We start from the raw sequence: 26,632 nt of genomic DNA, 5'->3' as shown, positions 1-26,632 counted from the left end.
AGATACAAAAGTCTGAGGTCACGTACCAACCGACTCAAGAACAGCTTCTTCCCTACTGCCATCAGACTTTTGAATGGACCCACCTCGTATTAAGTTGCTCTTTCTCTACACTCTAACTATGACTGTAACACTACACTCTGCACCCTCGCCTATCCTTCTCCGCAATATGCTCTACAATAGTGCTGTAACGGTATATTTTGTCTGAATGAACGGTTTGCTTTGTCTGCACTGCACGCAGGAAACAATATTTTTCACTGTATATCAATACATGTGGCAATAATAAAAACAAAATGTTCTGATTTAAACAATAAACCATCTTTGGATTGAAAATAACATACTTTTGTTTACTGATAATGAAAATCAACAATTTGTAGTGTGTAAAAGATCTAAATATTTAGATTGACACTTACCAGATCAGTGGAAAAGAAAAGAGCAATCAGCGCTACACAAGCCCCAATAATAATCACTAGGAAGAGGAAAACAAGTGGAAATTGCTGGCTCATACAGCAATAAGTCTCATAGAGTGAGTCTGTACTTTTACGAGCTTCATTTTCATTAATGAAGTACTTCCCCCTTGCTGGCATTGTTATATTTCCAATTTTTTTTCTGCAATCAGTTAGGGCGTTGGAAGTTCAATACTTAGAGCGTTTCTTGTTAGAACGGTCTTTTACTTCCTGTCTGACGAAAGAGCTCTGTTCCTGGTTCAGTCGCATTCTGTATCTCGTGTTTTTCTTCCAGCTTAAATGCAGTGTAAAAGGAAGCAGGGGTCACTCTTCCCAGTCTGTTCTGATACTTTGGCCCACCATGTGCTCTTCATCAATTGCCCTTAGCATGATTCTCAGCTTTGAAAGAATGTCTCGATTCCAGAGCTTCTGAATGATCATTGCCAAATAAATGATATTCTCTACAACATCTAGGAATGGATAGTTAATGCCTCCTCCAGTGTCGACAATCCTGCAAAGGGTCCAATGAAAGAGAAAAGGGTTAGATTGAGCATTTTACGTGTGCAACATTCCACATTGCATGCTGTCAGTAAACCACTACTCAATTATTTCTTTGTTACCTACACACTGACTAAGCCTTTGCAGAATGTCTGACAATATGTTTTCAAAGAAATACATATTTAAAAAACTACCTTTCCTCCTGGGTTTAATTTGTTCCGAAAATATGAAAGAATTTCAATAATCTACATCAGAACTTGAGGCATCAGTGCCTCAACGATATTAAATTCAATTCCAACTATACTGAGAGATTGCAGGAACTTAGCCAAAAACGTCACTAATATTCCTTTCTCACTCTTCCATTTTCATAACACAATGTTTGATGAACAACATTTGGTGCTAAATTTCACTGATTTTCAGCGTTTACCACAGCTGTAGCTTGTTTCTGCTGTTTTAAATGGCTCAGCACATTTAGAAAGGCATGTTTTTATGCAGACATTTATACTACTTTAGTAAGATTTTGTGAATATCCCAATTTATAGCACCAACTGTGTATATAACTTTAAAACAATACCGCGCACAGAGATTTTCAAACATTTCTCTTCTCAAGGTACAGCAGCCAGCTGTAACATCTTAGACGCTGGCAATTAAAACACGTCTTCATGCTTTGCTTTTCAGAGGGCAGAGGGAGAGTAAGCTTACGGTTTTCATTATTGGAAGTTCCATGGTGACAGTAAAGAGCAAAGAACAATGAAAATTTAGTGTTGTGGGATACATTTAAGGAGCTATGACCAATACTTTACGAAAGGACGTTTGAATGAGCTTCTTTCAGCACTCCAGAAACTGTGGTATTATGACTGTAGCATGAAGAATAGGATTCTATTAAGGACAGATAACTTGGCCATGGCATTTTCATTGCTGAATTACCATCACCATGGCAGCTTCTGGCTGCCCTTTATGGCAAACAATACCTTCACCAGAGCCAGAATAACAAAAACAAACAGTTTCATTTGACCGGCCTGTAGAACCTGCTGGATTAATTATTTAAGATTATAGTGGAACTACAAACACAGTAAATCAAGCTTTACATACCAGAAAAAATTCTAGTTTCCCTTTGCTACATGAGATAAAGAATGTTGAATGTTAAGTATTGAAAATGGGAATTTGACCTGAAAGTGGAGAGGGAACCAAGTATTTTACATAGGAAATAACAGGCAGGATTTTCTGGTCCTGTGGAAGTCAATTATCTTTTGAATGGCTTGCCATGTTCTATGACCCCACCTCTGCCTCACCGGGGCTGGAAAATTTCATCTCACAACACGTTGTAGTTAGCCATACAAGATACAAAAAAATTTGTTTATACTACAATAAATAAACAAAATTTATTGTATGTAAACATATGTGGTTACTTACAGTTATCAGGCTAACACAGACATTCAAAACAAAAACAGAAAATGCTGGAAAATCTCAGCATGTCTGACAGTATCTGTGGAGAGAGAATAGAGCCAACGTTTCGAATCTGGATGACCTTTCATCAGAGCTCTGATGAAGGGTCATCCAGATTCAACATTGGCTCTGCTCTCTCTCAGGCTATCAGACCTGCTGAGATTTTCCAGCATTTTCTATTTTTGTTTCAGATTCCAGCATCTGAATATTTTGCCTTTATCTTGTGGACTTTCAAAAGTTATTCCACATCCAGAGTGACCATATGACCGGAATAATTTTTTTATCAGTCAGTGGCACAAGACAAAAGGAACTGTCCCAGCTCTGTCAACAGGTGCACAGGATACCTACAACTAGTTCCAAAATAGCCGTAGTTATACTTCCTGTGGCATGAACAGCCTAATAGCATGGACACAATGCATCAATTAAACACAGTGTTGGAGGATCTGGGATTAAAAAGGAAGAAAATCATTTTATCTCTATCAAGCTAGAAAGTAAAAACTACGGGTCAGATATCCATTCTACACCAGGCCCATTTTGACTCTTCATTGACATAAGCCCGCACATTTTCCACTTGGCGGGTTACATCTGGAGTCTTCCAAAGATCTCTGCTTGTTCCTCCTTCTAGTTCTCATCTAGCTGCCTCTCAAGGAGGTAAATGAATAAATAAGAAAAATGCATATGTAATAGAATATTTTACTTCAGAATCAAGAAAGTGGACTCATTTTGAGTTATAGCCTTTTTTACCCAGAATCTTTGAAGCATATACACTTGCTGACAGCTTTGGTTTCAACAGATGTTAAAGAGGCCAATGTGTGCTATGCATGAAGTAACAAGACCTTTCAAGTTCTCTTCACACTAAGATAAAAAAAACTTTAAAACCGTTTAAAGGTTTTATGATTATCTCAGCAAATTAGAAAAAATAGATTTGAAAAATCTTTTCTTATAAAAAAAGTTTTAAATCATTTCTATAGCAATAGAAACAATTGGTGGCAAAAAGGAAAGATATTAAGGGCATATTTTTGAGCATTGTGATCATATATCAGGCTCAAACTGAATAATAAAACCATTTAACAATTAATTAATAGAGAATAATAGACATATGTAATGGGAAGAGTTAATCAAGGTGGAACATCCATTGCTGCTAAAGAATTATATGACCTGGTTTAGAAGGTTCCAGCTTCCTTTCAGAACATCATGAAAATTTTAGAAGGGTATTGGGAGAACCCCCTCAGTATTTCTCCAGTTGTTGAAAAGTTGGATATGGTAAAGCATACAGCTTTTCTATTCAACTGCCCTGACAACTGATTCAGTCAGGGTTCAGGTTGGGTGTTATTTTGAATACTGATGGGTATTCTTAAGTTGATAATGGCTGCGACACTGCATTTTTGGAAATTTTATTGGATTCAATATTAGAAATAAGACAATGGGTGGAATTCCCTGGCCTCACCATGTCTGTCTTTCACCCAGCAGGAGGTGGTGCTCTATTGACCAGTGGCGGGATCTTTCTGGTCCCATTGATATCAATGGGACTTCCCATTGACTCCATCCCACGCCATTGGAAAATCTGTGGCAGATTGCACCATTAGTGGGACCAGAAGATCCTGGCAGCATGAACAGCCAGAAAGATGTTTTATCGCTTATAGTTAGTAACGTTGCAATATACTTGTCTACTTGAAAGTGTATTGCCCATTAAATAGTTCTATAATAAACTTATAAATAAGTTGGTAAAGCACAATGTCTCTAGTCATCTCCAGCATGCAGAATAAGAACCCAATGCTCTTGTAGTTTCTGAGAATGGGAAGATATCATTTTTGGAGAGACACCCCTACCTCATCCTGGATCCTTATAACATGTGGGTGGTTAAAACTTGGCTAACAAATTATTTCACAGGCTATCTGGGAAAAGATAATATTCCTTAATTGCCACTTTACTTGGGGCAATTGTGGTTCACTTGCTCAGACTCAGAATAAGTGTCCATGTGACATTATTGCCTCAAACCTCGGCTGCAGCAATTGTTGAAGAAGCACTCTTAATCTAGGGTAGTTTATATTTGGGGCTAGAGTTAGAATCCACTTCACAGCAACATCATCTGACCACATCCAGGTCTACCTCACCATTGGATCAGCAGGCATCTCCTCCACTTTAGTTAGGGAAGGACAAAGTAATTGTTTTTGGGTCTCACACCAATTCTACTCCCTACATTTCAATAGGGATACATTTCAAAAATACACCATTGGAATATTCTGTATCAGAAACAGTTACATAAATGCAAATCACTCTCTCTTTCCTTGCCCTTCTCACTGGCCACTGGATGAACCTCGACAAAGGTTCACCTAGACTCAAAACATTGGCTCTATTCTCTCCCCATAAATGCTGTTAGACCTGTTGAGATTTTCCAACATTTTTTGTTTTTGTTTCAGACTGTTCACAACCTTGGAAACTCCACTGCCCATATCCTAACTCAGACCATCTCTGGTTCACCCAGAGACTTGTGCTTGCTGATCTACATTGTCTCAGTCCAGCAATACCTCAATTTTAAAGTTCTCATCCTTGTTTTCAAATTCCTCCATGGCCTCATCCCCTGTTAGCTGGATGCTTGGTACAAGATGCAGAGCGACACCAACGGTGTGGGTTCAATTCCCGTACCAGCTGAGGTTATTTGTGAAGGCCGTGCCCTCTCAGCCTTGCTCTGCGTCTGACGTGTGGCAATCCTCAGGTTAAATCACCACTAGTCAGCTCTCTCCCTCAAAGGGACGATCAGCCTATGGTCATCTGGGCATTTACATACCTTTGAAACCTCCTTCAGCTATAAAACCATTTGAAATATGATCGGCACAGGTCTGGAGGGCAAAAGGCCCATCCTTGTGCTGTACTTTTCTTTGTATATCTGTGCTCTTCTAATTCTGGCACATCTCTGGCACCCATACCTCCTGCTGCCAAGGCCAGTAAGCTCTGGATTTCCCTCCATAAACGTCTCCACCTGTCTCATCTTTAATGACTATCTCTTTCCACAAGATTTTGGTCAACTACTCTAATATCTGCTTTGGTAGCTTGATGTCAATTTTGATAATTGCTCCAGTGCAACATCTTGGTATGCTTCACTGAGTTAAAGGCAATGTATAAAATGTAAATTGTAGTTGCTGGTTTGAAATGATCCCTTTTAGTGTCAAAATGCAAATTATAACAACAGGTTAAGCAAACAACTATAAAACAAGTAAAAAAAGAGTCAATCATACAGGAATAAAAAACAGATGACAGGATAATTTGCAATGATAATACATCATTTCTGAACTGCATAAGGAGCAAAGTATAACTGTTCCATTTGTGCAGGTACCTCGCACTTTAGCGCTTGCTAATTATTTATCACTCATCAATTATTTTCTTTATAGAACATTGTACAGCAACCTCCTTTACTGTTCTTTTAATTCTGCTCATGAATTCATTTGCTGAGACCACCCCTCTGCCAATTCCCCACATCAAAAACCCTCCAATGATAAAGTTATAAATTGGGGCAAGCAGATTTTAAAGGATCATTCAGAAGCCAGTTGAAATGTATTCATCAGAATGTCAGTTTTAGCAGAAACAGGAACATGCTCCCTCTATTTCAGCTTGGCTTTCAGCTGCCTTCCTCATCACACAGAACATGGAGCTCGAGTGTACAGCATGTCTGCTTTCTCCCTCCGTTCCTGGGGAAGTAACTGCCCCGTTTCAAAATTGGAGTCAGGCAGCTTAAATTACGTTGTTACATAGGGGATTTTCCACAGTAACTTCATTGCAGGGTTAACATAAGCCTACTTGTGACTAATAAATAAACTTCCTAAAAAACTATTAAAATATACTATAAGAGAAACAGAAAATGCTGGAAATACTCAACAGGTCGGGCAGCAGCTTGTGGAGAGAGAAACAGAGTAAATAGCCCAGGTTTTCAAATGTCCATAGGGTCCGGACCCAGTGCAGATATGATTCAAAATGTCATGGTTCCCGAGGTGGCTATGGGAGCCTGACACCTCCAGGAAAATTGGAGGGCTGGCGAGGGAAGGAAAGGGGAACATTCTCATTGCCAAGCTCTGACAAAGGGACATCCTGACGTGAAACCTTAGCTCCATTCTCTCTTCACAGATGCTGAGATTTTCCAGCATTTTCAGTTTCTGTTTCAGATTCCAACATCTGCAGTATTTTTGCTTTTAGTTTAAGCTCCTTTCGGGGCTTGTTTAGTGGACAGTGTGGTCAGGATCGCAATTTTTTAAAAAGTTTGCTTGCCAAGTCCGAGCAGTCTGTCACACGTTTGCGCCCATGTGTCGGGCTCATTCTTCCTGCTGAGGAATGCTTCTTTTCATTCATGAAGACCTGGGGCCAATCTGAGCCCAGTCCATCGCTGGACTTTCACACTTGTGGTCATGACCATTTAACTGCTCCTCAAATAAAGGCAAAATATTGCAGACGTTGGAAATCAGAAATAAAAACAAAGTGCTGGAAAAATTCAACCAGTCTGGCAGCATCTATGGGGAGAGAAAGAGAGTTATTATTTCGAGTCCAATCTTACTCTTCTTTAGAACTTGATTAAAACTTGCTACATCTCATGGACGTGAAATCTTGGGCAGAACTCTACCACCTCGCCTGCCACGGAATTGGAGCTGGCGAGGGTCCGACAACAGAAATCTCCATTGATCTCGGGCGGGAATTTCCGATCTCGCTCGCAATGAAATCCTGTCCATTAACTCTTAACCTGCTGAGTACTTCCAGAAATTTATGTTTTTATTTCAGATTTTCAGCATCCACTCTATCTTACTTTTGTACTACAACATGCTGTTTGAATAGAGAATGATAGCTGTTCAGGTAACAACATTGATAGAAAACAGACCCCATGAGTTGAATAATGCAAATGAGCGTGTGGGGCATAAATTTTATCCAGAGTCTTCACAAATCACATTTTTCACTTAAAACGATTTAAAAAGGACTTTTTTTAAAAAGCGCTCTGTTCGATTCTTTCGCTTGGAGGGCACGTGTAAACTGGCTCAGGGTAAGACAACTAAGTGAAATGACTTGCTTAATAAACAACTTTTCCCAGTTTTCTCTCCAGTTCGGCTTGAAGCACATGCCTAACTGGAACACAGCTATGTCAAAGCGAGCAGTTCCCCAGTGTCTTGCCAAGGTGGCTTGTCATCATCGGTGAGTTTACTTTTTGATTTGATTTATTGTCACATGTATTAAATTTCAATTTTAAATTTAAATGTCTGTATAGTGTGCAAGAAACAATACTTTTCACTGTATATTAATACATGTCACAATAATGAATCAAATCAAAAATGTATTAGTGAGAAGTATTTTCTTGCATGCTATTCAAAGCATACCATTCATAGAGAAGTAAAGGAGAGAGTGCAGAACGTAGTGTTACAGTCATGGCTAGGGTGTGGAGAAAAATCAACTTAGTGCGAGGTAGGTCCATTTAAAAGTCTCATGGTGGCAGGAAGAAGTTATTCTCAAGTTGGTTGGTACATGATCTCAGATTTTTGTATCTTTTTCCCGACAGAAGAAGGTGGAAGGCAGTTTTCTTCTTGGTAGAAACTAGCAAGTTATTCATGCACTGGGGGCGTCACAGCCATTCTTATCCTGCTCTCAACTGATGTCCACATCAGAAGCAGTCAGTGGATAATGATCAGGAGCCAAGATACTGACTTGGTTTTTCCTTTGTGTCCCCCAGTCCTGTGTAACTACATTACACATGACCTGTGCCTCTGGCCAAGAAGCCAAAACAGCAAATTGCTGGGATACATAAACAGATCTCTACAATTGTTCACACTTATGCTCAAAGCACCAGCAGAGATGCTGAAGCTAAGTGTAGCATCTTTCTTTCTCCATAGGAACCACTACCAAAAAAAAAATTCAGTTTATTGCAGGCTATTAAAGTTTATACCAGCATCACCTTTACAGGACAAAAACCCTTACAATTCATACAGGCACTGCACAAAGCTGTTTAAACAGCAACATGATATACACTTGCTGACCCCCTGGTTTCTCGGGAAAGCTGTAAATTGAAGTAAGTTGTCATACGCTGCTATTGTTGATGACCTTCGGCAAAAGTAATGAAGTTCAGGCTTTGCTCAATAATACACCTGCAGACAAAGTACTCCAGAAGAGTGGGTTTCTATGGTTATCGGAGGTGTTAACTTGTTAATTATCCTGGGACCAGCATACGCAAACACAACCATCATTGTTTAGGGTTGACAACCTATTCAATATTGATGACAGTTTATTTGATCAAACTTGAATATGGGAGGTCGAGCCATTTGTTGCCTTTTGCTTTTGTATTCTTCAAAAGGAAGTTAGATTATATTTCTGACATGACACTTGTTTTATCTGGAGGTCAGAAGAGCAGCAGTGAGCAGTTCCAAATATTCAGGCATATAGCACAGACTTACTGGCAGAGGTTAATGCATGAAGATGCAAATCCAGAATCTCCACTCAAATTGAGAAAGGTTGGCTGATTACATGGCAACTAATCAATAAGTGAGGCAGAGACACGGGACCCAGCCAATTGTTCAGTGGGGCAGGCAGGAAGTTGGTGAATCCACCAACTGATGGGGTCAAATGGCCAGGCACCATATTTAATCAGCACCCAGGCATTTAGGCATTACCCACAAGCCTGCAGGGTCTGATAGAGAGTCCACAATTCAGCCATACCTCCTTGCAGGTTCCCCTCCAGCCTAGGAATGACTGAAGCTGACCTTTCCCACCACGGGGCCTCCCACTGGCACCAAGTACACATGTACACACACACATACACATGTACACACACAGAAGGGTAGAGTGTAACAGTGGCAGTAGAGCTAAGTGGCTGTCTTGAGGGCATTAAGCAATGTCTCTGGGTGAAGGGAGGTGTAAGCCAGGCAGGAGTTTGCACCGTTAACCTCACCAGCATGTAGAATAAGGTCTGAATGTGTGTGAGAGCCAGATCGTGCAGACCAAGTTGTACAAATGGCAAGAGAGTGTGAATGTGGACAATTTATCAGGGAGGCACTATCACCTGTCAGAGGGATGCTTGCAAATAAGGCAATTAAATGTCCATCGAGGGGTCTGTAAATCTTGCCTTCTGTCTGCAGGGGAATCTGGTGCTTATCAAAGAGGAACAGGCAAAGATAGATGGGGGAATTCTTGACATTTGCATCCTAACCTCTACAGAAGAGGGAGGGGGTGGTGGCACTGGCTGGGGAGCAGGGCCACTAGGCAGTTGCAGATAGCAAGACAGGAGTGTTAAAAGAACAGAGAGAAGAGGCCCACAATAATTTACTGTTGGCCATTGTGGCTATTCACTGCCTGGAATGGACAAAGGATGGGTTCTGCAGAGACTCGGGCAGTTTATTTTTGTTAATTCATGGGACATGGATGTCACTGGCTGGCCAGCATTTATTGCCCATCCATAGTTGCCCTTGGATAGTTGAGAGTCAATCACATTGCTGTGGCTCCAGAGTCACACGTAGGCCAGGCCAGGTAAGGAAGACAGATTTCCTTCCCTGAAGGTCATTAGCAAACCAGATGGATTTTTCCGACAATCGACAATGGTTTCATGGTCCTCAGTAGATTCTTAATTCCAGATATTTTTTAATCGAATTCAAATTCCATCATCTGCCATAGCGGGATTCAAACCTGGGTCCTCAGAACTTTAGATGACTTTCTGGATTAATAGTCCAGCAATAATACCATGACAATGTAACTACTTGGCTTCCTCCATGGGGAAGTTGGTAACCACCGTAGAGAACCACATCCAGCAGATTATTCAGTGGCTGGCAGTAAGAGTTTAGACCTGCATTTTATCACACTGGTCATGGACTCTATAAAGGCATGAGGGGAGGTGCTTTCCCACCTCTGAGAGCCATGGAGGTGCCATTGTGCACTGAGGGTGCCAGTAGCCATCTTGGTTTCTCACAGCACCTCATGGATGCTCAGTTTTGAGTTGCTACTTCTGTTTGAAAGCAAGATAGTCGTCTCACTCAACATGATGCAGATGGATTGATGAGGATGAGGTCAAGTAGGATTTCCCTCTTGTTGGTTCTGCTCAAGGGAATGGCTGATGATGCTGCACTCAAAAATACAGCAAGAAAACTTGGGGAAGCTGATAGAATGGGATTGAAGTGGAGGGACTGCTGCAAGTTAGGGAAACACAGCAGCTAATTTACACAAAACCATCTAAACGGCAGCAAGGTGAACCGCATGTTGATTCTTCTTTTGTTGCTACAGGTTGAGTGTTTGGTCAGATTACTGAGAGAACTCACTCATGGCTCTTCTTCAAAACAGCGATATGGGACCCTTAAAGACCTGAATGAACTGCCACAGTCACAGCTTAATGCCTCAGCCAAGGGCCAGCCCTCCAGTGGATTATGTGCTAATGTTACAGAGTAAGACCTCAATGTACAGCCTGACCCAGAGGCAAGAGGGTGAATAATATCATTTAACCTCAGCAGGGTGCCTCACATAACATTTAATTACATTTCCAATGTAAACAAAATGGAGACCAAATGCATCAAATCTTTTGTTCTGAATTCTTTGTGTTTCTAGTGGACTCCAATCTTATTTTTAACCAATGTAGTAAAGTGCCTGAAGACCCACATGCAGATAAACATTAGATTTGAAACAGAATTGCCATGCATTAAATATGCACTCCAAAGGCACCATGCTTGACAGTTATACCTTGGATTCACAACAGCAAGTTAGTTTCATATAGAAATCAAATTTGCTGCAAAGCGTAATGAACAAAATCCAAACTGAAAGTGTTATTTTTAAACATGAATACAAAAACCACAGCCAGACACTATATTGAGCACAACAGAATACAATTTAAATAAGAAGCAGATAGACTGGGAGTAGCACATCCTTTCACCAACTTACAGGAAATTACTCCATTATTAAAAAAAACTTGCCCTCTGGATCAACCCCAATTTTACTAAGTGTTCAACCAAATAGCTGCACTCCAGCTAGAATGGGTAATCACTGTACTGCCTCTGTGCAAAATAAGGTAATAATTGGGTTCAAAATACACTTTCTATATATATATGTATATATATATAGTGTGATTAGAGTTCTGTTGTACAACTGAATCCCAATATATACCATTACTCCACTTCTTCCATATACCCTTAGATCTCTTTGTTTTGTAACTCTCCCCAACGCCCTACCATTAACTGAGTGAGTAAGTCCTGCCCTGGTTCAATCTACCAAAATGCATTACTTTGCATTTGTCTAAATTAAACTCCATCTGCCAATCGTCAACCCACTGGCCCAATTGATCAAGATCCCACTGCAATTGGAGATAATCTTCCTCACTGTCCACCATGCCATTAATCTTGGTGTCATTTGCAAACTTACTAACCATACCCCCTATATTCTCATCCAAATCATTAATATTAATGACAAATAACAGTGGGCCCAGCACTAATCCCTAAGGCACACTGCTGGTCACAGGCCTCCAGTTTGAGAAACAAACGTCTACAACCACTTTTGTCAAGAAGCCAATTTTGTATCCATTTAGATACCTCACTCTGGGTCCCGTGAGATTTAATTTTATGCAACAACCTACCATGCGGTACCTTGTCAAAGGCCTTGCTAAAGTCCATGTAGACATCACCAACTACACTGCCCTCATCTACCTTCTCAGTTACCCTTTCAAAAAACTCAATCAATCAAATTTGTGAGACATGATTTTCCACTCACCTTTGTGAGTGTCCCTAATCATGCTGACTGTCCCTAATCAGTCTTGCATCTCTAAATGCCTATAGATCCTGTCTCTCAAAATACCTTCCAACAATTTACCCACCACAGATGTGAGGCTAACTGACCTATAGTTCCCAGGCTTTTCCCTGCAGTCCTTTTTAAAGAAAGGCACAACATCTACCATTCTCCAATCTTCAGATATCTCACCCATGACTATTGATGATTCAAATATCTAGATGAGGGGACTTGCAATTTCCTCCCTAGTCTCCCACAACGTCCTGAGATATACCTCATCAGGCCCCACAGATTTATCTGCCTTTTGTCTCTGATTGAAAACCAGTGTGTAGTCTCCGGCTGCACGGCCCAGTTTTTAAATCAGATATTTTGCACTTTGGAAAAGAGTGGACATGGTCCATGCTGTCACTCTGGCAGGGCGGAGCCTGATACAGCCAGCAAGGCCGGCTCCATGAAGATCAGGGTGCCATCAGGACAGAAAGTGAATGTCCCTCAGCAACCTCCCATTGACACAGAGGACACCCCCAGCTCACAAACATTGGACACCCCACCACAACAGAACAAGCAATGGGACTGTTCCTTCCAACCACTCTCCCCCCACCTCTCGCACCACCATCACAGCACAAGCAACTGCCAACTGTGCCAACCTGACAGTCCCTCTGATGAAGGGTCATCCAGACTCGAAACGTTGGCTCTATTCCGTCGTCACGGATGCTGTCAGACCTGCTGAGTATCTCTAGCATTTTCTGTTTTAATTTCATATCCAATTTGCCAATGATGACAGTATCTGCTAAATACCAATTGTATTGAGGATTGTCAATAAACATGTTCTTAATACACTTCCTCCAGAACATTCGACTTTGGTATCATCAAACCTTAGATATTATGTCCCATTTTCTTTATATCATTAGGTGTGTAGGATAGTGTCTGGGGAAGGAGAAACTGGCTAACAGTCCCAACATCAGAAAAACTTATGAGGGGATTTTATTTCGAGTGTAAGATTTTGAGAATACTGATTATAATCTGTAATATCTATGGATTTTATTTTGTAAGCACAGTTTAAAATTAAATGGTTCAGTTCTGATTTGTTGCAGGCAATTAACAGTCAAGATGGTTGGAGAAAACAGGAAAAGCAGCTCTTTAAACTTGCTTTATGGTTTTATGACTGAGCTCATTTGAGTTAAGCTGTAGCTGAATTAATGGCCAAAATACATTAGGTGTTTGTTTAAATTAGTTTGAAGGAATGGCCAAGACAGTGTGAACTTAAGATGACACATTAAGTTCAACAAACAATGCGTATTTTAATGGATCTGTACCAGGGAGGGGAAACTTTTATCCTTTGATATTATGACAAGAAATAGTCTTAACTGTTGAGTTTACTAGCTTTAGTGTGGGGTTTGGGTTAAGATCTATTGTGGAGGCCAGGTCATTGAGTATATTTAAGACAGAGATAGATCAGCTGTTGATCTGTAAAGGGGTCAAGGGTTATGGAGAAAAAGCGGGAGAATGGAATTGAAAAATTTACTAGCCATGATCGAATGGCAGAGCAGACACAATGGACTGAATGGTACTAGCATTTCCTATTCTCATTTGAGAGCAGTGTTGTCCAATACATTGGTCACTAACCACGTGTAGGCAAATGCACTTTCGAATATGGAATTAAAATAGACAACGATTGGATGTGTGATATTAAAACTCATTTGCAAGGTATTTACATGTGTTTTAATTTTACTGTACCTTGCCACCTCACCAACAAATGCACAAGTGGAAAATGCAAGTGTTTTTGATTATTCCGAGTGCTTATTGACTGAATGTAGATGTTTATTCAGCAAGCAGGCATGTGGAGTATATCTATCACCATCACATGACTGTGTGTAAAACGTCCTTGCAAAAGTAGTATTGCCATGGTCACAACTTGTGGCCAGTCAGGAATTCCTATTGCAGAATCCTGCTTTAAACATCCTGCAACCTTTTCTTTCTTTCTTGCCTTTCATCTTTGTGGGATTCCCCTGAGTTTCATTGTCTGAGCTGTAACAAATTCTTTTGCTCATTTAATATCCTTTCATGGCCTGAGTAGATATCTATTATACCTACTAACAAATCTTGACAATCAGTTTGGAGTCCATCCTACTTATTAACTGCCTCTCCGTGAATGAAGTATTTGTTGTCTTTCCCCCTTTCTCTCTCTTTCACCTTCCCTTGGTTAGTTTGGATGACGGTGTCCCGCACCCATAATGTTAACTCTCTTTTCAGTTTACAGATCCTGCCTAACCTTCAAATGTTTTCTATTTTTGATTTCCAACATTATTTTTAATGTGTCTGCAATAAATTGCAAAAATTGGAAATAGCCATTTATACAATAATGTGTATTCAATAATGTGTATTCATGGACTCAAATTATCATTTTAAGTGACAACCTATGTGAACATACATTTGTGGCTCTAGATGAGACTTCACAGAAGCCTGCAAAATTAGGTTGCAGTCCCTTAATCACAGCAGGCAGCTTGAACACTGTGCTGCAAAATATATTAAAAAGAAATCTAAGCACAAGTGACATTCAAGTGTTTTTTATGACCTCGGGATGTCCTAACTCATTGTTAAAGTTTATCTATTAGTATCACAGATAGGCTTACATTAATACTGCAATGTAGTTACTGTGAAAATCTCCTAGTCGTCACACTCTGGTGCCTGTTCAGGTACAGTGAGGGTGAATTTAGCATGGCCAACGCACTTAACCAGCATGTCTTTCAGACTGTGGGAGGAAACCAAAGCACTCAGAGGAAACCCATGCAGACACGGGGAAAATATGCAGACTCCACATAGACTGTGACTCAAGCCAGGACTCAAACCCAGGTCCCTGGAACGGTGAAGCAGCAATGCTAACCACTGTACCACCATGACAAAGAAGTACATTTAGATTGGACTTACTTTGTAATGTAGGAATCTTGGTAACCAATTTGCACACAGCAAGACCTCACAAGCAGCAATAAAAAACTGACCAGATAATCAGTTTTAGTGATGGTGATTAAAAGATAATTATTGGTCAGGGAAGAATTTCCTGTTCTTCAAAGACCATCACAGGATTTTTACATTAACCAGAGGAGACAGATGAGTCCTTGCTTTAATATCCCAATCAAAAGGTAGCACCTGTGACAGTGCAGCACTCACTTAGCACCGCACTGAAGGCCAGCTAGACTTTGGGTTCATGTCTCGAGAGTGGGCTTAAATTCAAATTCTTCTGACCCAGAGGTTGGGCTGCTAGGGCCCTACAAAAAGACACCTATTTGTATCTACTAATGTATTGAGAGGCATGATGAGAACTTAGAACAAGTATCGATATTCTATCTTTTACTTTTACACATTAAGGTAAAAGGGAGAAAGTTTAAAGAAGATGTGAGGGGCAAGTTGTTTTTACACAGGGAGTGCCTGGAATGCGTTGCCAGAAGAGATGATAGAAACAGATACAATACCAACGTTTAAGAGGCATCTGGACAGATACACAAATAGACAGGGAATAGAGAGATATGGACTGCGTAGTGGCGAAAGGTCTTTAGAAAGACCTCATGTGTCGGCACAGGCTTGGTGAGCTGAAGGGCCTGTTCCTGTGCTGTACCGTTGTTTCTTTGTTAGCAAATGCTGTGAATTATTGCATTTGAGGCGGGTAGAATTAGGGACCTTGAGGTGAAGGATCCTCTTGGAGAGAGTGATCATTGTATGGTGGAGTTTCTGTTGCAGATGGAGGAGGAGAAAGTGGGTTCCCGGACACGTGTCCTTTGTTTGAATAGAGGGGAGTATGGTAGGATGAGAGAAGAATTGGCGAATGTGGACTGGGGGAGCGCGTTGGAAGGTAGGTCTGCTGAGGAGCAGTGGAGGATCTTTAAGGAGATCTTTCTTGGTGCTCAGCAGAAATTTATTCCGATGGTTAAAAAGGACAGTAGGAAGAGAGGTAATAAGCCGTGGATAACGAAGGAGGTGAAGGAAAGTGTTAAATTAAAAGCGGAGGAATTTAGAGTAGCTAAGAGCAGTGGGCGAGAAGAGGATTGGGAGAGGTTTAAATGTCAACAAAGATTGACAAAAAGTTGATAAAGGAGGGTAGAAGAAGCTATGAAGCTGGGCTAGCGCTTAATATAAAAAAGGATAGCAAGAGTTTTTATAAATATATAAAAAGGAAGAGGCTGGCTAGGGTGAACGTTGGTCCCTTAGCGGATGAGAAAGGGGACCTAGTGGTAGGGGATGGGGATATGGCTAAGGTCTTGAATAACTTTTTTGTTTCTGTCTTCACGGAGGAGGACGTGAATAATTTGCCGGGTGTTAGCGATGGAAAGGTGGTAGGACTGGAGGGTCTTAATGACATTACTGTTACTAGAGAGGTGGTGCGCAACAGACTGGAGGGGCTGATTGTGGACAAGTCCCCAGGACCGGATGGAATGCATCCGAGGGTTCTGAAAGAAATGGCGGAGGTGATAGTGGATGCCTTGGTGGTTATTTTCCAGACGTCGCTGGATTCCGGGGAAGTGCCGGAGGATTGGAAAACGGCTAATGTTACGCCGTTGTTTAAGAAGGGTGCCAGGCAAAAGGCGGGGAATTACAGGCCGGTTAGTTTAACGTCTGTGGTAGGTAAAATGTTAGAATCCGTCATTAAGGAGGAAATTGCGAGGCATCTTGAAGGGAATTGCTTGATAGGGCAGACGCAACACGGTTTCATTAAAGGGAAGTCGTGTCTGACAAATTTACTGGAGTTCTATGAGGATGTGTCTAGGGCGGTGGATAGAGGAGAGCCGGTGGATGTGGTCTTTCTGGATTTTCAGAAGGCGTTTGATAAGGTACCTCACAAGAGGTTACTGCAGAAGGTCAGAGGACATGGAGTTGGGGGTAGGGTGTTAGCGTGGATAGAGGATTGGTTGTCAAATAGGAGGCAGAGAGTGGGGGTCAATGGGTGCTATTCGGATTGGCGGTTGGTGACTAGTGGGGTGCCCCAGGGGTCGGTGCTGGGGCCTCAGCTATTTACCATTTATATAGATGATCTGGAGGAGGGAACCGAGTGTAGGGTGTCGAAATTTGCTGATGACACCAAGATTGGGGGAAAGGCAAATTGTGCGGAGGGTGTGGAGAGTCTACAGAAGGATCTAGATAGGCTGGGCGAATGGGCCAGGAAATGGCAAATGGAATTTAATGTTGGCAAGTGTGAGGTGGTCCACTTTGGTAGGAAGAATGGTAGGAAGGACTATTACTTACGTGGCGAAAAACTGCAGCAGGCGACGGTGCAGAGGGACCTCGGGGTCCTTGTGCATGAGTCGCAAAAACCCAGCCTGCAGGTGCAGCAGGTGGTCAGGAAGGCGAATGGGATGCTGGCCTTCATAGCGAGGGGGATAGAATATAAAAGTAGGGAGGTCTTGCTGCAGCTGTATAGGGCATTGGTGAGGCCGCAGCTGGAGTACTGTGTGCAGTTTTGGGCGCCGCACCTGCGCAAGGATATTTTGGCCTTGGAGGGAGTGCAGAGGAGGTTTACTAGGCTGATACCGGAGTTGAGGGGGTTGAGCTATGAGGAGAGGCTGAATAAACTAGGCTTGTACTCGTTAGAGTTTAGAAGAATGAGGGGAGATCTCATTGAGACGTATAAGATGATGAATGGGATGGATAGGATAGAGGTGGAAAGACTCTTCCCGCTCAAAAAAGACAGTAGGACTAGGGGGCACAGCCTCAAGATAAAGGGGGGGCGGTTCAGAACGGAGTTGAGGAGGAACTTCTTCACTCAAAGGGTGGTGAATCTCTGGAATTCTCTGCCCGTTGAAGTGGTGGAGGCTGCCTCGCTAAATATTTTTAAGACGTGGGTTGATGGGTTTTTGATAAGAGAAGGGATTAAGGGTTATGGGGAGAGGGCGGGAAAGTGGAACTGAGCCACGACAGATCAGCCATGATCTTATTGAATGGCGGGGCAGGCTCGAAGGGCCAGATGGCCTACTTCTGCTCCTATTTCTTATGTTCTTATGTTCTTATGTTCTTAAATGAGGATGAAAATTATAAACCTATGCAGATGAACCAGAATAGGCCTATTGTGCAATTAAAGCATCCTAAACAATATCACAAATTAGGGGACCTATAAATCGTCAAATGAATGAAGAAATGAAGCTATGAATCACTTCAAGGCATCTTTATTTTTCAGAAATATATCTTTCTTATGTATACAAGTTTCTAGCGTAATTGGATGCTATTTAAACAGGCAACAGCAGAGCATTGGTTCAAAAACTGGGCTCGATATCAAGCAGGTGATAAGAACAAGTTACATGTTTTCTAACCCCAAGAAAACAAAAATAATTCTGTTGGTGAGTAAGCCACATGACTCTCGACATCTTCTATAGCTAGTTGCAGAAAACTCTATGCTTATACAAAGAACAGGAAACGTATTTATTTCTGCCCTCGCCTCTTCTTGGTGTGTGACTTTGAGTTGCTAAGGACACAGCCAATTGGCTAGTCATTATTTCTGTGGTGAGATAATGCAATTAGTTTTCTTTCAAAGTGCAAGGGAAATAATTCACAAATCTGTCCAAAGCGAGGGGTTTTCTTGAAGGCAGAAACTAGTTCGATAAGCCTTAAGACACATCTTACCACTCCTTACAGAGGAAAAATATGTTTCCAACTTTGATCTTTTTCAGTGAGACAATAAGATATTTTAGTCTCCATCAACTCGGGGGCGAAATTTGAGTACCACTTAAAGCTGTGCATTTAAACGAGAGGTGCTGGGATTTAGAGAGAGAACATCAGAACATGCAGCCTAGACAGCTGAAGATACATAAAGAAGAGGCAATATACAAGAAGCAAGAGGCAAAGGAACGGGGAGTTCAGGGTTGGGGTGAGATAATACATATAGGGAGGACGGAGGACCTGAAAAGATTTAAACAAAAGGTGTGTGTTCATTTGAATGTGGATTTTGAAAAGACATTTGATATAAAGTACCACATGTAAGGTCTGTTAACAAAACTGAAACCCATGTAATCAAAGGCGCACTAGCACCATTAGACAAAATTAGCAAAGGAACAGGAAACAAGAGCACTGTGAACGTGATTTTATGGGCTGGTGGTGGATGGGAAATGGCAGAACTGCTTAAGAAATACTTTGCATCAGTACTCACCAGAAAAGAATGGAGGAAGTTAACTTACAAGGCGGGGAAGGTATCGGGGTGGAGTTTCCCAAAAGTCCCTGCTGTTTTTGATATGCATTATTTGTGGATACAGGGTACAAAGTTAGACAGCAACCTTCAAAGGGGAATTGGGTAAATAACCGAAGGAAAAAAAAATTACAAATGTATCAGGAAAGAGCGGAGGACGAGACTAACTTGATTCCTCTTTGAAAGAGCCAACATAGTCCAGCTGGTCACATAGCCTCCATCCACAGTGTAATATTCCATGGACAAAATCTTGCCAAAAGAATGGAGTGTTGTTTCTGGTAAGGAAACCGGTTTGTTTCTCTCCAGATTTTGTCACACTCTGCCAAAACAAAATCAAGGGGGCGTGATTCATGTGTCACAGATGTTGTGACGGTGGGAGGAGGGGAAGTGGTGGGGGAGTGTGCTTAAATGCTGGCAAAACCCAACTACTCAGAAATCAGGGCGCTCCTTGAATAAATCTCATCCCACCCCAAAACTGAGGCTTCATGATGGGCCCCCCCTTCCCTCCCCATAGAGCGAGCATTCATTCCAACCCAATCATCAGCCCCTTCGTCCCCCTTCCTTGCGAGGATTGGCCCATTCACTTCCTCCACCTAGGACCATCAGCCCTTCTCTTTCCCCCTAATCCTCCCCCCCCCCAATGAACACTCACCACTTCTCTTTAGTGCCCACCACCTGAGATCATCAGCCCTTTCTCCACCCTCACATGGCCCCTTCTCTCCCCACCATGATCACCGGCCCCTTCTCTCTCGCCCCAACCCCTGCAATCATCGGCCCCTTCTCTTCCACCCGCAGTCAGAGTCAGCGCCTCTCCCCTGCCCCCCAAACAGCCGCCACCAGCATCCCCTGCTCATCGGACCACTCCCAGTCCACAAGCACAGTAGCTTTAACCACACCCCGCAGATGAGGCCCGCCTCTTGGCACCGGTTGGTACTGCCAGGGGTGGCATAGTGCAACCTGTGCCAAGGGGCATATCCCTCACCCCTCAGCGGCTATATTTACCTTAACACTCTTGAGGAGACCCCACAACTGGTTCACGTTGCTGTGAACCCACTAGGAACCATAGAAACCTATGGAGGTGGAGTTTAATAGTATTGAAGTGCATGTTAATGCTATGGGCAAGAACCGGATGATGTCACCAGCGAGGTGTGGGGAAGATCCAAAAGCACAGAATTTGTGACTTCCAGATTTTCAGCTCCTGCTGGTAACCTTGCAGACAGCGAACGTGGGCTCAAGATTTTGCCCTATGATTTTTTTAAACACTGATGGATTAAGAGTCATGTCAACAATGGCAGGAGTGATAGGTTTGGGAGATTTAATGTGGGATGCTAATAAAAACTTGAATGAACTGAAGCTTACAAAGCAGGGAGAATGGGAAACTGGGGCAGGAGGGCGTTAGCAGAATTGAGCCTGGAGTTGATGGGTTGAGAGAAGGCTAAAAGTTGGCAGTATCACAAAAGACACAGGTTTTTTCAGTGAGGTGCTATGGTGTCAAAAACTCAGCTCAGGTTCAGATTGTGTGAGATTTGAATGATAGATAAGTTAGGCGTATATTCCTGAGACTGATTTAAAATTGTTACTTATAGAGTACAGTCAGCAATGTACACAAGGTGCATAATAACATTTATAAGAAAGGATGCAACACTGGACTTAGTCCGACCGAGGTAATGAACCACAACAGGTCAGCAAGCTGAAGGTCGGAGAAAAATTAGCCATGAGTAAACATGTATCTTAAATGTTAAATCAAGGAAGGAAAGTATTTAAAAACAAAGTTGATCAACTGGAGGATAAACGACAAGAGGATTAAAATAACTTAGCCTGGAAAACAGAAGGGGAAAGTTCACTAATAAGCGAAACAATGGCAAATATGTGAGTATGAGCTTGGCACAGTAGTCTAAAAAGTTCCAGTTAACGACAAAGAGGTTACACCTAGGATCATGTTTCCATGAAAGAACAGTCAGATGGATTGATAAATAAATTTTAAGAAGGAAGTACCAATCAAAAGGTAAAACCAGGGACATAAATATCATCATTAGAATAACTGAAGGAAAGAAATACTGAAAGAACTTGAATATTTGAGGCAGCACAGTGGCACAGTGGTTAGCACTGCTGCCTCACACTGCTAGGGATCCGGGTTCAATTTTGGCCTTTGGTGGAAACCAGAGCATCTGGAGGAAACCCACGCAGACACTGGGAGAACATGCTTCACACAGACAGTCGCCATCACAGTCCAAAAATGTGTGGGTTAGGTGGATTGGCCACACTAAATTGCCCCTTGGTGTCAGGGGGATTAGTAAGGTAAATATGTGGGGTTACAGGGACATGGCCTGGGTGGGATTGTTGTTGGTGCAGGCTGGATGGACCCAATGGCCTTCTTCTGCACTGTACGGATTCTATGATTCTGTGGTTTGCACTGGCGCAGCAAAGTTTCAACTGAGTTTATGGACTCCATAGTGTAGTTGGACTCTAATCTACAAACTCCAGATTCATTCAGGAGAAATATAAATAGTTACGGAGAGCTAGGAGGGTGCACGAAAGACAAACCTCCAGCTGGAGCAGCAGAGGTTTTTATGAACACATTAGGAAAATGAAGAATTATCGTGGTGCAGCGGAGAACGGAAGCGCTTAAAAATGAGGATGAAGAAGTGGTTATCGTGGGTGGGAAAGGACAGCATTTTTTAAAGAATATCTTTCATCACTATTTACCAGAAAAAAGTGGAAGTCAGCAAAGGCTTACAAGATAAGGCAGCTGAAGAAAAAACGCACAGATATATATATATATGTTATGTTATAAATATTTGTGCATGTGTACGAACGATAAATCAGACCAGAAAGGATTGAGAGACCAGAAAAAGGAGCAGGTGGTATGCACCCCAAATATGACAGGTTTGTGAGGAAGTTACATATAGATAACCATAATTTTATTAGATTTGTCAGCACCCAGGAGCGAACCATGCTAATAAATAGTTTAAAAGTAGCTGAACAGATTTAAAAAGCTGTTACGGAGAAGAAAAGGTCAGAATGACTCTGCACAAACCAGTTAACTTACTAGTGGAATATTTTTGTATAGTTTTGGACTCCACACAATGCTACAGGAAAGGAGTCAGGGTGGCCTGGCAACAATAAATCTGGGCTCCTGACAGATTTTAATTGAGTTAAAGTTTTTAAACTTTACTTATTAGTCACAAGTAGACTTACATTAACACTGCAATGAAGTTACTGTGAAAATCCCCCAGTCGCCACATTCCGGCACCTGATCAGGTACACCAAGGGAGAATTTAGCACGGCTAATGCACCTAACCAGCCTGTCTTTTAGACTGTTGTGGGAGGAAACCACAGACACAGAGACAATGTGCAGACACCACTCAGACAGTCACCCAAGCCAGGAATCGAACCCAAATCCCTGATGTTAATCAAATTTATAAAATGTCTGTGCTACAGATTCGTATGTTGATATTTTGATGCACATTTCACACCGTGTTGTGTGGTTTTAATGAAGCACCAGAATGAACTAAAAATGTTTCTGCTCTGCGGCACAATAATGCAGTAAGAAATCGCACAACACCAGGTGAAAGTCCAACAGGTTTATTTAATAGCAAAATCCACTAGCTTCCAGAGTGCTGCCCCTTCATCAGGTGATTGGGAGTTCTGTTCACAAACAGGGCATATAAAGAGACAAACTCAATTCACAAAATAATGGTTGGAATGCTAGTCTTTACAGGTAATCAAGCCTCAAAGGTGCAGACAATGTGAGTGGAGAGAGGGTTAAGCACAAGTTAAAAAGATGTGTATTGTCTTCAGACAAGACAGTTAGTGAGATTTTGCAAGTCCAGGCAAGTAGTTACAGGTAGTGTGACATGAAAGAATGTCCCAAGGCATGGTACACTGGGGAGACCATGCAGATGCTACGGCAACGGGTGAATGAACACCATTCAACAATCACCAGGCAAAACTGTTCTCTTCCTGTTGGCGAACACTTCAGCGGTCAGGGCATTCGGCCTCTGATCTTCAGGTATGCGTTCTCCAAGGTGGCCTTCACGACACACGACAGTGCAGAGTCACTGAGCAGAGACTGATCGCCAAGCTCCGCACACGAGGATGGCCTCAACCAGGATCCTGTGTTCATGTCACACTATCTATAACCCCCATAACAACTTGCCTGGGCTTGCAAAATCTCACTGACTGTCCTGTCTGGAGACAATGCACACCTCTTTAACCTGTGCTTAATGCTCTCTCCACTCACATTGTCTGTACCTTTAAGACTTGATTACCTGTAAAGACTCACATTCCAATCATTATTTTGTAAATTGAGTTTGTGTCTTCATATGTCCTGTTTGTGAATAGAAATCCCACTCGTCTGACAAAGGGGCAGCGCTCTGAAAGCTAGTGGATTTTGCTGCCAAATAAACCTGTTGGACTTTAACCTGGTGTTGTGAGACTTCTTACTGTGTTTACTCTTATCTCCAAAGCACAATAATGTGCCAGATTTTCCATCAACAATGGGGCAAGGGATGCTTGTGGCTAACCAGGAAAACAAAGGAACATTGAGATCTCCAACAATCTCCGTGGCGAGGCTATTAACTCATTTGACTGGTGGAGTAACGTGGCCCTTTGTGTGGTTGGGGGTAGGGATTCCTCAAAGGCCACGTGGCCAGCAAGAATACAATAGATCACCCCGGCAGGAAGATTTATTGTCATACGTATGAACATACAGTGAAAAGTATTGTTTCTCGCACGCTACACTGATAAAACATACCGTTCATGAAGAAGGAAATGAAAGAGTGCAGAATGTAGTGTTACAGTCATAGCTAAGGTGTAGAGAAAGATCAACTTAATGCAAGGCAAGTCCATTCAAAAGTCTGACAGCAGCAGGGAAGACGTTGTTCTAGAGTCAGTTGGTACATGATCTCAGACTTTTGTATTTTTTTTCCCCCCGAAGGAAGAAGGTGGAAGAGGGAATGTCCAGGGTGCGTGCTGTGCCAATGGGCAGGAGTGCATGTACCACAGGTCAAGGAGGGACCCTCAGTTGCAGCCAAGGACTCAAGAGGAGCAGTCACATTGTAATCCAGTCGAGCCTGTTGCTTCCAAATATGTATTTCTTCTTTTGACAATAAAACCTTTTATTGTAAAAGCCACATGGAGTAGCATTCAATCCATGAGCATTGTGGTGGTTGTTATTTAATGGGTTTTTCCAGTGAGGTCATCAAGCTGTCCAAGCAGCCAATCACCATTAAAGAATCCACACAGACAGCCAACCAGGAAATGAAAAGTACTGATTGTGTACAGAGCAAAATACAGAATGGGAGATACACATGGGACTAAGATAGAAGCTGTTTGTGAACTCATTGTAACAAATACTTTTAATTTTAAAAATCCTGGTTTAAATAAATCTAGCAGTGATTCCTAATGGAGACATTTCACCAATGCTTTTTCAGGGCAGATCAATTTTTCAGCAGTAGTTATTACTCAGATTTCTGTAAAACAAGACCTAGTTACACCTAGTTCATGAATTACTGAAGTCTAAATACAGATACAGCAAAATGTTTTGAAGGGGTAACCAAGAAGGTAAATGAGGGCAGTGCAGTTGACATTGTCTATATGGACTTTAGTAAGGCCTTTGACAAGATACCACATTGTAGGTTGTTGCGTAAGGTTAAATCTCATCAGATCTGGGGTGAGGGTAGCCAATTGGATACAAAGTTGGCTTGATAATAGAAGATAATAGAGGGGAGTTGTAGAGGGTTGTTTTTCAAACTGCAGGCCTGCAATCAGTGGTGAGCCTCAGGGATCAGTGCTGGGTCCACTGTTAATTGTCATTTATATTAATGATTTGAATGAGAATATTGGGGGCATGGTTAGTAAGTTTGCAGATGACACCAAGATTGATGGCATAGTGGACAGTGAAGAAGGTTATCTAGGATTGCAATGGGATCTTGTTCAGTTGGGACTTGATGGCTTAAATTATAAGGAGAGGCTGGATGGACTGGAACTTTTTTCCCTGGAGCGTAGCAGGCTTCAGGGTGATCTTATAGAGGTCTATAAAATAATGAGAGGCTTACATAAGGTAGATAGTCAACATCTTTTCCCAAAGGTAGGGGAGTCTAAAACTAGAAGGCATAGGTTTGTGAAAGGGGAGATATACAGTAGGTCCAGAGAGGCATTTTTTTCATCCAGAGTGTGGTGAGTGTCTACATCACGCTGCCAGAGGCAGTAGTAGAGGCGGGTACAACTCTGTCTTTCAAAAAGCATTTAGACAGTTACATGAGAAAGATGAGTATGAAGGGATATGGGCCAATTGGGACTAGCTTAGTGGTAAAAACTGGTCGGCATGGACAAGTTGGGCTGAAGGGTCTATTTCCATGCTGTAAACCTCTATGACTCTAATTCAAAAAGCCAGTAGAATGTTATTGTTTATTGTGAGGGGAATTGATAACAAAAGTAGGGAGATTATGCTTCAGTTGTACAGGCACTGGTGATACCACATTTGGAGTATTGTGTACAGTACTGATCTCCTTCTTTAAGGAAATACATAGGTGTGTTAGCAGTTCAGAGACGGCTTTCTAGACTAATTCCATGAATGGGTGGGCTGTCTTACAAGGAAAGGCTGGAGAGATTAGGTTTGTATCCACTAGAGTTTAGAAGAATAAAAGGCAACTTAATCAAGACGTTTAAGATCCTGAGGGATACAGACAGAGAAGTGGAGAGGATGCTTCCTCGTGTCGGAGAATTCAGAACTAGTGTGTTTGAAAATAATGGGTCGCTCATTTAAGACAAAGATGAGGAGAATGTTTTTCTCTGAGGGTCATGAGTTTCTGGAACTTGCTTCCTCAAAAGACAACGTCACAGAATCTTTGAATATTTTAAAGGCAGAGTTAACTGGATTTTTGATTGACAAGGGCTAAGAGGTGATTGGGGGTAAGCAGGAGTGTGGGGTTAAAGTTACAAGCAGATCAACCATGATCTCATTGAATGATGAAGCATGCTCGAGGGGCTGAGTGGCCTACTCCTCCTCTTAATGCATATGCGTGCTTGTATTGAAAAAGATTCAACTTTTAATAGGGTTCAAACAGGAATATGGGAGCAGAAGTTATCGCCTGCAATGTTCCCTCTAAATTGTGTGGTCTTGCAGCAAGCCAGAATCCCCCATGCAGGCTGAGCACAAACTGACCTCTTTACATTACCGTGTGTGTCTGGTCACACACACACAAAAAAAATTAAAGGATCCATGCACAAAATAAAAAACAGGAGGGAACATCAGACCAATTGGTATGACTGATTTCCTGCACCAAGGGTCCACAGCACAGGTCATGGCAGACCAGTGAAAGGCAGGTCACAACTTCAGAACATCTGTATTAATCTG

At 42.0% G+C, this 26,632-nt stretch overlaps 1 protein-coding gene across 3 annotated transcripts in view; it reads right to left on the bottom strand.

Annotated features, from left to right (window-relative positions):
* Positions 1-26,632, bottom strand: part of adcy7 (adenylate cyclase 7) — a 147,937-nt gene that overhangs the window by 71,991 nt on the left and 49,314 nt on the right. For all 3 annotated transcript variants that reach the window (XM_080186975.1, XM_080186973.1, XM_080186974.1), the window contains exon 3: positions 411-954. In XM_080186975.1, coding sequence (XP_080043101.1) covers positions 411-584 — 174 coding nt within the window. In that variant the 5' untranslated portion in view covers positions 585-954. The remainder of the gene's footprint in view (positions 1-410; positions 955-26,632) is intronic.

This window comes from Carcharhinus amblyrhynchos, chromosome 4 (genome assembly GCF_965287045.1).
Source record: "Carcharhinus amblyrhynchos chromosome 4, sCarAmb.v2.hapA, whole genome shotgun sequence".
Taxonomy (NCBI): domain Eukaryota; kingdom Metazoa; phylum Chordata; class Chondrichthyes; order Carcharhiniformes; family Carcharhinidae; genus Carcharhinus; species Carcharhinus amblyrhynchos.
The sequence above is the reverse complement of the archived record's forward strand: the minus strand, read 5'-3'. Positions and strand labels throughout refer to the sequence as shown.